Source organism: Chaetura pelagica, unplaced genomic scaffold (assembly GCF_000747805.2).
Source record: "Chaetura pelagica isolate M959 unplaced genomic scaffold, ChaPel_1.0 scaffold288, whole genome shotgun sequence".
Lineage (NCBI taxonomy): Eukaryota > Metazoa > Chordata > Aves > Apodiformes > Apodidae > Chaetura > Chaetura pelagica.
In genome coordinates this window covers 334684-348665 of record NW_009954190.1, presented here as the reverse complement: position 1 = coordinate 348665, position 13982 = coordinate 334684, and the positions used below count along the sequence as shown (strand labels likewise).

The 13982-nt window shown below is 38.3% G+C and overlaps 1 protein-coding gene across 2 annotated transcripts in view; it reads left to right on the top strand.

Moving 5' to 3' along the window:
* Window positions 1–13982, top strand: part of NAV3 (neuron navigator 3) — a 277623-nt gene that overhangs the window by 157374 nt on the left and 106267 nt on the right. For both annotated transcript variants that reach the window (XM_010003059.1, XM_010003058.1), the window contains exons 10-12: window positions 5948–6056; window positions 6475–6858; window positions 10604–10723. In XM_010003059.1, the coding sequence (XP_010001361.1) occupies window positions 5948–6056; window positions 6475–6858; window positions 10604–10723 (613 nt within the window). The remainder of the gene's footprint in view (window positions 1–5947; window positions 6057–6474; window positions 6859–10603; window positions 10724–13982) is intronic.

Sequence of the window (13982 nt, the reverse complement as noted above, 5' to 3'; positions counted from 1 at the left end):
CTGAACTGTGTGTGTTTAAAGGCAAGGAAGTTAGAAGAGGGTGTGTTCGTCTTCAGAAGCAGAAGTCTCTAACCAATCTCACACTCATCAGCCAAGGGGAGAAGAGGCGATACTCATACAGGGAGAACTGGTTTGGAAATGCCTCCAAGTCCAGCCAGAGTTACCAGCAGTGGGGAGCAGAAGGTGGGAGCAGAGGCCCCCTTTCCAAGGCACTCTCTCGGTCTGTGCACTCTCTCTGCCACCCCAGCCTTGCCACACCCCAAGCGTTTCAGGTGCTACCACCTACTGGAAGCAGGACATCCAGGAGGGCAGGAGACCGGCATACAGGTGAAGGCTTCAAGACTGACAATGGAGAGAGGGGAAAATCAGATGATGAAAATGCATCCTGCATGTACCATTTCCCCAGTAGGAACTGGGCAGAGGAGGAGGAAGAAGGCTGCTTGCGTGAAGGGACCGCACATCTGGATGAAGATGTTATAATAACAATGCTAGGGGACCTAGAACAGGTCCTTTATACTGATATTTTAGGTAAGTTAACTTTGTCTTGACAGTAGGAAGGGCAGGAGGTGACCCAAGTGCTGGATGGAGCAGATTTTTTGTATTGACAGTGATTTCACAAGACAGAACTGAATTTATTTGCAATAGTATGCAAAAATAGTGTCTAGACATTTCTTCCTTGTTTGCTTACTCTTAATTCTAAAGACTGTATGAAATGAAGACACACATCTACATTACTTTTGATGGGTGCATGGGCAGCAACAGTTTGTGAATAACTGAGCATAGTTTGCTTATCTGTTTGAAAAGATAAGGCAAAACATTTAAGTGCTATTCACTTACTCATAAATTAATTAATTAATTTATAGAATATTTGTTCTCATGAATTTAAAATTGAAATCCTAAATCCAGGGTTTGGTTTAGATAGAAAATGTATCAGCCTACCTACAAACTGTCCCTCCATTATTGCCTCCCTCTTCTCCCTTCTCCCCCCCCCCCCAGTTAATGTCATCCATACACATGGAATTCTGAGTGCCTGGATTTTAGTTTAGTTTTAATAACCAGTTTAGCTATATCAGTGCATGCCAGGGAGCATTTGAAGCCCACAGCCATAGATAAGTGCTTCAAAACGCTTCTGTGTTACTGGTTTTACTTTTCATCTCTCAGCCCTTTTATAAGAGTGCTCAAAGTGTTCATTTCCAAAGCTTTGTTCTTCAGCCAGTCAAATGGTTCAAAGTGGCTACTTGCTTTTCCGAGGTTATGTAGCATGTGTCTAGCCTGGAGATTCTTTGCTGGTGGATGTGTTAGCCCTGAGTGTGTTTAACATTCAGGATAAAATTTTTGCTGTGTATGTAACACAAAAAGATATCATCTCAAAATAACAAAGAAACAAGGATTGTCTCTTTATGCATACCTGTTATGATTAGACTATACAGGTATGCTAAAAGAGGCTTCTCCTAGAGATTAGAGGTTTGTAAGCAAAAAAAGCTGAGCTCTCCACCTACTCCTGCTCGTCTTCAGTTGCGTGTCACTGAGCAAATCCCTGTTCTATTTTGAGCCTCAGTTTCCCCACATGCAGAGTAAAACTGGTACTTCCCTTTGTGAATTGAGTTAATATTTAAGAGTGGACAATTCTCTGGGGAGCTGCTTATTATTTCTAAGTCCTTTTATGAAAATCAGACAATTAATGGAATTGTTCTCCCATTTATCTGCTTTGGGCTGTAATTACATGTGTGGAAGCACTGAAATTACTATAAACAGCATTATTAAATGTACAATTGTGGGTGAGCTTCAGGAATGTGAATGTAAAGGCTTAACCCAGAAATGTTTCTTTTGGTTTCCTGTGAACATGTCTCACAGAATGGGAGAAATTATTGTGTTCTCTAGAAATGTGTTGAGAGAACCTGTAATGGTTCATTGCTTACAAGCAAGAATTTAGGGACAATCTTTTGTAATATTCATGTTTAACATAAGTGATGAAGTTTATAGTGGTTTGAGCAGATTATATTTCATGGGTCACTAAAATATTTACATCAGACTGTCTTGTAAGAGGAACAGAATTTTGAAATAAGGTTTCAGAGTTGTCTGCTTTTAGTCTCTTTTGTCCCAGTCTTTCTGTGTATGAAACAGAATGGCTTTTCTTCAGCCTACAAACCAGAATCACTTGAGATAACAAGACAGAGAGCATTTCTGATATGGTAGGTCAATGCAAATATGGATAGACTCAGCAATGGCAGTGGGCCATAGTAATAAGTAACAAGGTACCTGGGCTAGACTGGGCTCCCTTTGAACCCATACAGAAAACACATGTATTCACCATCCCTATGCTCCTCTGTACAGAAGGAGGCTTGCTGGAGATAGGGAACTACAGAATTATCCTGGGAATGTAGGTAATATCACATGCAAGTTAGGTCTGAGAATCTTGCACCCAGTGCAGAAAATGTCTCGATCATGTTCAACTGTTTATACTTTCTGACATGTTCTTCCATGGTACAGCATGAGTCCATTGACATGGCCTTAAGAGCAGAATGGAAAGGAAAAAGAACAAATTTTTTTAAACACTAAATAGCTCATTATGAGGATTCTGTATGTAGCACTATGTAGTGTTTTAAAATCATAAAACTCCAGTTGTATCTCTTTTAGGAAAAAAAAAAAAAAAAAGTGAAAAGATTTTGAAATGACCCCTTGTGTCACTGAGAGATAAAGATATTAGACCAGGATAGAATGACTCAACTTTTATGGCATAATTTGTCTGAAAGTGAAATATTCTTCTCTGTGAAAATACATTTTGGCTGTTTGCCATATATATGTACCTTTTTTTTTTTTTTTGGCATTGCAATTATACCTCAAGGCTTTGCTATGTTACTAACTGTACATTATATATTAAAAAAGACAGCTGTTGTCATTTTTGCTGCAAGAGTTTTTAATATTAACACACAGCAAAGGACAACTGACAAGGGTAAACAAGGAGGGAAAGGGCACAGTCACTGTCAATATGAATTATATTCCTTTCCTCAAATAAATATAAAGGTGAAGTATTGCTTTGCCTTTAATGCAGCCCACTTACACCCTGGACTTTGTCTTTCTGTTTGTAACAGAAAACTGTCTTAAATCTACAACTGTTTCACCTTAGATAGGGCAAGAAAGAGGTCCTGGGTCTTTTCCATAAGGGGCTTGTGGCAGGAATATAATGTGCTCCTGGAAATGAATTTGAGTGCATTTGGTGGAGGGAGGAAAGCAAAAGGCAGCAACACTGAGGAACTGAGCTCACTGCAGGCAGCTGCCTGGAGGCAGGCACAGAGAGTCTGCCTGGGATCTGTCTGGGCTTTCAACAGTAGATTCAATCTAACAGGACTTAATGGTCTCCAGCTTTGCTTTATCATGAGCCCTTTTGCCTCATGGGACTCTCCAGGATGGTGCAGAAACCTTTGGAAACAGTGCATGGAGTCCATGGGCACAGTGATCAGCAAGGTGCTTGACTGAATGGATTTAGCTTGAAACAGTAGCAATGACAATTTCAGTCTGAGTGTGAACATTTTCCTCCTGAAAGGTATTACATGTAAAAATGCACAAAAGTAGTTTATTTTATGGAGCAAAATTTTGTGAATGAACATGTCCTTGGGATGTAGCTTGAGAAGATGGAGAGTTTGGCAGCAGTGCTGGGCCTGTATCCCCACTTCTTGTCTCCACCTTGTCCAAGTGACCTCACCATCAGTTCCACTGTTCCAACCCAGAAGTTTCTGTAGGTAATTTATTTGGAGCAGTAAAACAAACAAGCAAACAGCCGTTCCTGAAGGACTGTTTGGCTGCCGCAAAGAATACAGAAGACATAATCAGTGCAGAGTAGATGGTAAAACCTCAACCTGGCACTGCTGTCAAAGCTGGCTTGACATTGAGCCACAACTGCAGGGTACACTGGCTAGTACCATGCATCATTTGCCTGTCAACGTTACTATATATTTCCAATGCCAGAATTTCTTCCCATATGACTTTTTTTCTCTTTACTTTTCCAGAATACTTTGTTAAATATAAAATTGTCCATGTGTCTGGCCCCATAGTGACTATTTCCCAGCTCTGTCCTGTGCAACCTTTCTTGCAAGCTCTACATTAGGATCTCCTCCTTCCTTTTTTGCAATTTTTTCTACTCTGCAAATGATACCTTCTTTTTTTTTTCTTTTCCAAAACCCCTCCTGGATGCATTCCTGTGTGATGTACTCTAGGTGACCCTGCTCTGGCAGGGGGAGTTGGACTGGATGATCTTTCGAGGTCCCTTCCAACCCCTAAGATTCTGTGGTTCTGTGATTTTTATATTTTGTTCTTGTTTTGGTTTGGTTTTGGTTTTGCCTGCTTGACAAACACCTCCTACCTGCTGTTTCACCTGCCTCTCTCACTTGGATGGCACACCATGCTTTTCCTCAGAGACATCACCGTTGTTAATTTTATGTCTCTTATAAATTTACACACAAACCTGGGAGGAGGACAGGTGGCAATAGGATGCGAAATACAGCAACTTGAAGATGTGTATCTGCATGTGTATTGAACATTTCACAAATGTGAAATACTATAGTGCTACATGGTATTTTGCCTCTGCTTGGATTTCTGATCTTGATTTTTGTATGATGTTGAGTTTAAATTCACCGGACTATCTCCTGTTAGATATACTAAAAAATGAAACAGTTTCTTAATGTCACAAGGATTCCAAGATCAGGCTAAAAGCTTGTTCTGGATGTAAATTCTGAAATCTAGAGTTAAATACTAGAGATAATTTTGCTGGTTGCACAGTATCATTCTTGATTATAATATTTCCACAAGAAGTAGTAAAATTACCAAATTGAGTTACAACATGAAAATTATCACTCATAGAGTCAAAAGGAAATTATTTTCACTCCACATCCAGTATTGTACATATAACTAGAATAATGATGCTTCTTGCCAATCTTCTTACAAGCAACAGATATAGCACACAGCCAGAAGCAGAATACGAGACTTGAAGCAATCACTGATTTTATCATGGATTTTCTTTTTAAATTCTCTTATTCTCCAAGAGATAAATGAAACAAAATTCCTTGATATGTGGATATGTTAGAAAGTATACATTTCTGCATATTATTATATGATTTTTGGAGGTTGCTTTGAGGCTTATTACATTTTTCTTTTGTAACACATATATCTTCTTTTTTTTTTTTTCTGTTTTTTTTGTTTTGGTTTTGGTTTGTGGGCTTTTTTTTAGTATCATGTGAAGTAAACATGATTCAGGATGTTCCAGATGAAGTTCTGTGAGCTTTCGTACTCAAGATACCAGACTATCTTGTCACAATGGATCCCTGAAGTTGTTAAAATCCATAAAAGTATAAATGATGCATGTGTTCAGATTTTTATTCCAAAAATATTTTTAATCCCATATGAATAGTAATCTCCCCCTTCAAGAAAATATTGCAGTTCAGAAAAGATGCTTTATTAAGTGCCTGACTTAAAGAGTGCTTTGCAATAGCCTGGCTGTTAAGTGCATACTGAAGAGTTGTAAGTCATCTCAATTCTTTCCAGACACAAATTTACTGTGGCTTTATTTCCTACCAAGTCATGTAAAATATCAAGGAGGAAAAAGGGGCTGTGTAATGTATCAAGTGGTCTGGGGCTGCTTCGTGCCTTGATTACAGAGGATAAAAAAATCCCAACACTCTAAATCTGAGTTTCATTAATAGATTTGTGCTCTAACAATAATACTTCACCAGGACTCTTTTCAGTGGGATTTTTACATCCCACATGTTGTTTATAAGCATGTGTGTGTTTTATTACTGAAAGGATGAGGTTTTATTTTGTAAAAGATTAAAGGGACAGACCTATTTACAGTCATATGTATGTATCCCAGCTGTGTATACATATGTGCACTTTATTCAACCTTATACACTCATGTACATAAAAATTTATGCTGGCTTTTTGTGTTTCCTTCCAGGGGAAGACCCTGAAACAAGAAGAATGAGAACTGTAAAGAATATAGCAGACCTGAGACAGAATTTGGAAGAAACTATGTCCAGCCTTAGAGGGACCCAGATAAGCCACAGGTATACTATTTTTGTGTAGACTGCTAAAAATTTGGACTGTAGGAGAGTATTACTAGTGGCTGAATGAATTAGAGACTTGCAGGGGAAAACTAACTGTGACACTAACCATACTGTTTGCTAGACTACCTCAACAACTTAAATGTGACTTTAATATACTTTGCTGTCAAAACATCTTATACAATTATTCATAAAGATAGTTATTGTTTCCTGTACATGTACTTAGAAGCCCATAACATTTATTTAGGTTATTTTATAAGTAGAGGTTATTGTATACATAAACACATGTGTGCACATGCAGACTCATGCACACACACAGAGAACTTCTGGAAAAATTATCCATTCTTCCAGCTTTTGCTTCTGCTTGTTTCTCCGGAACAGAAAAAGCACAGTTCACTCACTTCTCCATTTTGCTTGACAGCACATTGGAGACAACTTTTGACAGCACTGTGACCACTGAGGTGAATGGGAGAAGCATACCAAGCTTGACAAGCCGGTCCACCCCAGTGACTTGGAGGCTAGGGCAGGCCAGCCCCCGGCTGCAGGCAGGAGATGCCCCGTCCCTGGGCACGGGTTATCCTCGCAGCAGCGCGAGTCGCTTCATACACACAGACCCATCTCGGTTCATGTACACCACCCCCCTCCGCCGAGCAGCCGTCTCTCGCCTGGGGAATATCTCACAGATCGACATGAGCGAGAAGGGAAGCAGCGATTTGGACATGTCCTCTGAAGTTGACGTTGGTGGCTACATGAGCGATGGCGACATTCTTGGGAAGAGCCTCCGAACTGATGACATCAACAGTGGGTAAGTAGCGCTTTTTCCCCATTTGGACTAATGCACAATTGGCAGGTTTGATAGGACTTTTCTAACAAATTCTGGCACATGAATGGAAGTTGTGTTATGGTGCTACATTAAAACTATACATATTAAAAAAGCCAACAAAAAAATAAGCTCCTAAGCTGCCAGTGGTGTTCTCACCTGCCTTCAAATTCAGTTGTTATCCTTTGACATCAACATGACTTTGCAATGAACTTTGAGAAGAGCAAGGGTACTTCATATTACTTGCTGCAATTTCTAGTTAGCTGGTAAGCCAGTGTCTTGCATTACTTGCCTTGGGGTGGGTCTTCTTTCAGTATTTTTATGTTTAATCTGAGATGGTAGAGATGATATTGAATGCAAGTGATTAGAAAACATTGCTGAAAGGCCTGACCTGCTGTTTCCACTTCAGACATTGTCTAGTAGAGTCTGTGTGATAGGCCTTTACTCCAGTTCAGCTGTTCATATTGCCTGAGCTGTAGGAATATCTTTTCATAGAACGTATCAGTCACTCTCCTAGCATACCCTGGAGGAAGAATGACAAGGGTTTTTTGTTTTGTTTTTTGTTTGTTTGCTTAATCAGTTGATTGACTTTGGGTTACTGCATTGCCTCTGTTTCAAATTACTATTTAACAATTCTTATATCGATCTTATAAACATAAATCGCTTCACTCCTATGTATGCTAGAACTCCTAAAGCATATTTTTTAAAAAAATAATAATAAAAAGACTTGTTACTTTTTACTTATATTTAACTTACTGTTTGGTACTATTGTTGGCATCTCAAGGCTGCTTGGTGGCTGAGGTAACATTGGATTCAATAGAAGTTCCATAGAGTACATGGCCACGTCACACCACACTACTCCACTCTGTATAAATTTAGGACTTGTGCTGTCAGTCTAATCTTTTCGTTTGAAGTATAGCTGTGATTAGAGAATGGTGGCTGATGAAATTGGATATGATACATTCCAAAGAGAAAAAGTAAGTCTGTGATCAAAGGCCTCTCTAGAGTAGTGTTTTACCTCAAGCACCATCCAAAGATAGATCTCTAGAAAAAGCATAATTATAAATAAAGGAAATTCCTGTATCTCCCTGGTGCACTGTCTCAGTGACCCATGAATGGAGCACTGCTGACAAGGTTGTCCACAACACAGCATTAGAGGCTGTCAAGTAGGAAACCATATTCATGTGTGCTAGAATAGAGAAAAGACATATGGAAAGTGCAATACTTTAACATCTGAAGACCTTTAATCATAAAGGAAATGTAAATGCTGCCTTTGATTCATGCATAAGTTTATTTTAAAAAATTGAAAAAAAGATATAGGGAAATACTTTGCAGTGCCTGACGAGTTGTATTAATTAGCTTATCACATTAAAGAATTAATATAGTCATCTTGTGTGACTTTTCTTTGCATCTGTAATAAGGATGACTCAATAGACAGTAAGTTGCAATGTGCTCAGTTAACATTTTTAGGTGCACAAAATGTTAAAAAACAAGTTAATAAGGTCTGAAAATTCAGAATTCATTGAAGCATGTGAACTCTTATCTCCTTTATGCCTCTTCCATTTTCAGTTTAATTACTTTAAACACTTGGGGACAGGAATGCAGCAGTAATTAGAAATTAGTGTGAGGAAAGCCTGTTGCACTTGTTAAGACTCTCCATATGGGCCTTATTACACATAAAGGAAAAAAATCCATACAGACTGGATTTCATTTAAACCACAGCTAAATTTAACATGCAATTCTGAAGCCTTAGAATCTTTTGCGTAAGTCTTCCCAAGAAAATGTTAAAAAACAAGTTAATAAGGTCTGAAAATTCAGAATTCATTGAAGCATGTGAACTCTTATCTCCTTTATGCCTCTTCCATTTTCAGTTTAATTACTTTAAACACTTGGGGACAGGAATGCAGCAGTAATTAGAAATTAGTGTGAGGAAAGCCTGTTGCACTTGTTAAGACTCTCCATATGGGCCTTATTACACATAAAGGAAAAAAATCCATACAGACTGGATTTCATTTAAACCACAGCTAAATTTAACATGCAATTCTGAAGCCTTAGAATCTTTTGCGTAAGTCTTCCCAAGCTAAAGAATCTGTCAAAAAGTCTATTTTTTTTTTTTTCTTTAATAAAAGGATAAATCTAGTGTGTGAGCATGACTGTTAGTTTACCTTTGAAAACAAATTTGAAGTTACCTTCTGCAGACTCCAGATACCAGGGTTTCAGAAATCTCTTGCTGAACTGCAGGCCAAATCTTACCAGTGCATAAAATGACTTAGAGTTTAGTTAAGAATAAACAAACCAGCCCTTTGTGTTTGAATGCACCTAAAATTTGCTTCCTCCGGATTTCGACTCAGGATGCGATGCTGACTCCGGCTGTAGCTGTTGCACAGGGCTACACTGCCACAGGTTTGCTCTCAAAACCTGCACCAGCTTACCCACCATGCAGGGATGGGAGCTTCTGAGCTGTTCCATGGTCTCTGGGACAGTTGGTTTCAATTAAAGCAGCTCCCAGAAGGAACTGGAGGGAGAGGGCCAGCAGAACATCTGGAGCATCAGCACTGTGTGTGTGTGCCTTGGCTTGTGCCTGAGAGTCTGTGTAGAGTATTAACATTTAATATTTGTGTACTTGGACACATGCGGTGACTGAAAGATGGTTTTGAGTGGCACCATTTCATGGCTCAGGGAGAACCTGTGTTAAAGATTATTTGCATAGCGAGTAAACTCTGGTAGAACATTTTAGCCATCATCCTGGCATCAGGACTATACTTATTTCCATAAGCCTGTAGAATTTACTTCCCATTCACTGAGGCATACCAGTTGTTGTTTTTTTCTGTGTATGTATACTTCTATATTAAGTATCATACATGTGCCTAGTCCTTCCAAAAAAAATAAGAATTGTGAAAACTCTGTACTAGGTTACTACACTAAAGTTACCAAAAACTAAAAAAGAAAAATGTAAAAAGCAAAAGCCTAAGAGGGAAGTGAGTTTCATGAAAGGTCTTTTGAGAAAATAATGGACAGGTTTTGATAGTAGGACAGGCTTGTGGTACTACTCAGTTACAAGCACCAAGACTTCTTGTAAAGATATTAAACTGTAGGTATGCATGCCAGAAGTTTTCACTGCTACTTGAAATTCAGAAACTTTTAATGGTTCACTAGTATGTAACCAGCACTAGACTCTCTGTTCAATTCATTAGTCATTTTTTATAATCTGAAGTGGTAGGAATCAAGCTAAAGGAACAGAGATAGAAACAGATTCTTAAATGTCATTGTGGGTAACTCTTTCATATCTGAATGATTGCATCCCAGGAGGGACTTCAGATTTGCATTCCACTTTCTGTTCCCATTTAGATGGATGTTACTGATTTTTTTCTCCTTTTCTTTTTCTTTATAACTAGAGTTGTTCTTCTTGCATGTTGTGCTGTTATTTGACAAAACTACAGGGCTTAAAATGTACTTAACATTTTTTATGCTACTTGAGGGTTTTGATCTAAATGCATTTTAATAAAACAGGTTGGCCATCAGAGAAAAAGACAAATGATCCTAGAAAACAGGCATTTATCTGATCTCCCTGCATTGGGCACACAAGGTGGGAATGTTTAGTATAAGTCTATCACCTAATTGGACAGCCAGTACCTCCAACAATTAAATTCCGCAGTCCATTAACTTTAGAGTGAAACATGGTTGAAAGATGGCTGCATTGTGCTCTGACTGACCACACATTTATTTTCAGGTACATGACAGATGGAGGACTCAACCTATATACAAGAAGTTTGAACCGAATACCAGACCTAGCTGCCTCTCGAGATATCATCCAAAGAGGGGTTCACGATGTGACTGTGGATGCAGACAGGTAACAGTGCTTTGCTATTTGAACTTTACAGGTATTTTTCATCCTTCATATCTGCTAATATATCACCCTTTTGTTCACAATGAATAGCAAGAGAAAGCAAGCTTTTGAGACTGCTAGGTTTCTAAGCACACAATTGATCAAATACCACAAGGAGTGGGGAAAAAGCAAATTTGTCCAATGGAAAAGGAACTTAGAAACAGTTGTTGAAGATGTAAGAGAAAATACTAAGAATGCCAGACTTTACTTTCAGACTTGAATCTTTGTAAAGTGACATTATATTTACAGGTCGTCTTGTCAAATGATGTGTGTAGGGAGAACACACATGGTCTATTGGCAGCAGAGAGCTTCTGTGTGCCTGATGAAGTGGGTCAGAACATGCAATTTGGAGTTGACTGGAACCAGAGCTCTGATCTTCTCCACCTGTTTTGCCCTCTGTGGGTGTCAGAAGAAGGCAGCATCCATGAGCTGTGGGAAGTGAGAAGTAAGGAGTGAGGTTCTGTCCCATTGTCTATGCAGTGTGAAAAAAGAACCTCTCTCCTGCCTTTACACATTAATATATGGCGTGCACATAAAAACACCCTCCTGCTAGTACTTCTGCAGATTAAGCAAACATTTTCTGTTTCTTTTCCTTGAGCTTAAAGTAGATTCATATTGGTGGCTTCTATCCATGTCTGAAAAATAAAAATTCCTAACCCAGCTTTTGCAGAACTTAGAGCTGTTACCTCTGAGGTTTTGGTCAGACCATAAGAGAGACAAGGAGCAGCTGTGAAATTTGGCAATGTTCAGCTTGAGGGGGTTGATTTCAGTCTCGTCTTTTTAAAATCAAGGTTTTTCTTATGAAAAAAGAAAAAGTATTTAATCTGGAAGGGAGAAAAAAGTCACAGAATGGCTCTGATTTTACAAACCCAGCAAATTAGTTGAAGACATTCTAGTATGTTAATGTAGGTATTACATAACTTTTACTTTTCACAGGTTTGGGGTGAAAATATGTCTGTGACACAAGTCAAAGATAGTCTGCGTTAGTCAAACAGTGGATGCAGTGCATCAGAGTAAGGAAAATAATTTTCCTCTAGTGAACAAATTACTTGAAAAAGAAGGTTGCTTTAGCTGAGAGATTAGCATTTGTTGACCCTTCAGAAAAAGCCTATTTTAAATAACAATTCAAATGAACACAGCTGAGTTCTTTGGAACATGAGCACTGACGCAAAGACCACAGAAAATGTACAGTAGGCGTTAAAGAAAATAATTTGGATAGAAGTCAGGCAGTAACAGAAGGAGAAATGAGAAATGAGATGTGGGCTGGAGGGACTTTTCTGGAGCTCTGTATGTGAGAAAAAGAACCTTTAGCTTAAAGTGGGAGAGAGGGTGGAAAATTCAGAGTCTGGGAGTCATGTAATTAAAGAGAGAGAAGGTCTCTAGCCCCCACATTGTATGTCTGTATCTTTTTATTCACCTGGTAGAGAAGTTATTAAAGCTCTTCCCACCATGCAATATTCACACCCAGGTTTCAAGCCATGGGCATTTTCCTGGAAAAAAAAAAAAGAAAAAAAAAAAAAGAAAAAAAAAAAGGCCCAAATGAAGGGATTTTTGACATGTTCTTAGTATTCTTCAAGCTCTAGGTGCCTCTCTGACACTTTGTGTTTGTTTTGCTTTGAAGTGTTATTTAGTCATGTATGCATTAGTTTTTTCTATACAGTGTGCAGGTACAGACATATTTTGCATGTGAAATCACAAGGAGATTGTTATTTCTTCTTAATAAGATTGCTCAGCATTTCCCGGTACATAAATCTGTTCTGTTTTCTCTTTATTCAACCTAGTCAGACAGTCTAAAAATGTTGTGCTAAAAACTACTCTGCTGCTTCTCTATCTTTCATCTGTAAGTCTATTGCTCGCCAGGTTGTGGAGCAGGGACATCAAACTTGTCAGGAAATTATTTTTGGTCTTGAGTGAAAAGCTGACCAATTTTATGCAAGATACAAGGCATCTAAAAGAATGAAGTTCATGTGTATCCTGGGAAGATTTATTGTATCAGAATCACTGAAATCTTGATATTTTCCATCTTCACTTTGCATTTGCAACCTGCTCTTGACATTAGCAAACTGCATGAGCCAGCCCCAAAGTAATTTTTGAGCTTAAAGTGAAGTAGGATTTAGTATGTAATGACACAAAGAATGAAAGTTGGACTCACGTGCTCTTCTAAACCACTAAACAGTTTGTAATGGAACATACTATATGCTATTATGTAATTAAAAGCTTTATCATAATGCTCATGCATAAGGGGTTTCAATTATTGTCATCCAGACAATTATGGAGATTCCTGACCTTTCAGTGCTTGACATTTGCCACCCTAATTGCGCTTTTTTGACACAGAGAGGGATTTATTGATAAGGTTATACTATTCCTTGAAGATACAAGAAGGTGTCTAGGAAGCAGAAAGAAATATATTTTGTGAGTTCTGATGATTAAAAAAAAAACAAAAAATGCTTGCCAAAATGGTCCTAAAAAAACCTGTACTAGGTCAAACATACACAAAAAATGGTTTGTGCTGATCTTCAACAATGTGTCTCAAATTTATTATATGAAATCAGGTGGAAAAAGCAATACAGAGATTACTGAAACTTTCAATTTGTTTGTCAGGATAGTTTTTAGTCCTTCCCAACAGTGTGGGTACCTGAAATTTCATCTTATCTCACATATCTTATTTTTTCTACTCTGAGAAAAAAAATAGGATTTGTGTAAGAACTTCAAGTAATGCCTTGCCACTGGTATGATGAACTTCCATGCAAGAGGATAATTCTTCTCTCTGTCATCCTAGTAGATATGTGAAGGACATAGGCATTTTCTCTATGGTATCATTAGTATAAGCCTTTTTCATAATTGGCATGATTTGCCCTGGCCTTTTTGCTGTAAAGGACTCTGCTGGCATTTCTGTGCAGACAGAATATAAATTATATGCTGCAAATATCTGATTTACATTAGCAGGCAGGGAAGAAGTTTCTGTATTCTGTCTATCACTAGAGCCAGCAACTTTTGTTGACATCATCCCCATGTTCTTAATGCAAATTGAACTTTGTTTTTTTCTAACAACCTAAATTACAGCTTCTGCTTATATTTTAAAATGTCTTCTCTTTGTGAGCTGACGGTGCAATATTCTTCAGATATGTGGGCTGATGGTATCTCTGAGGGTAATGCTATTGCTGGCAAATATGAACTTTCACACTGATTCTCATTTTAGGAATAAATACTGGAAATTAAGAGC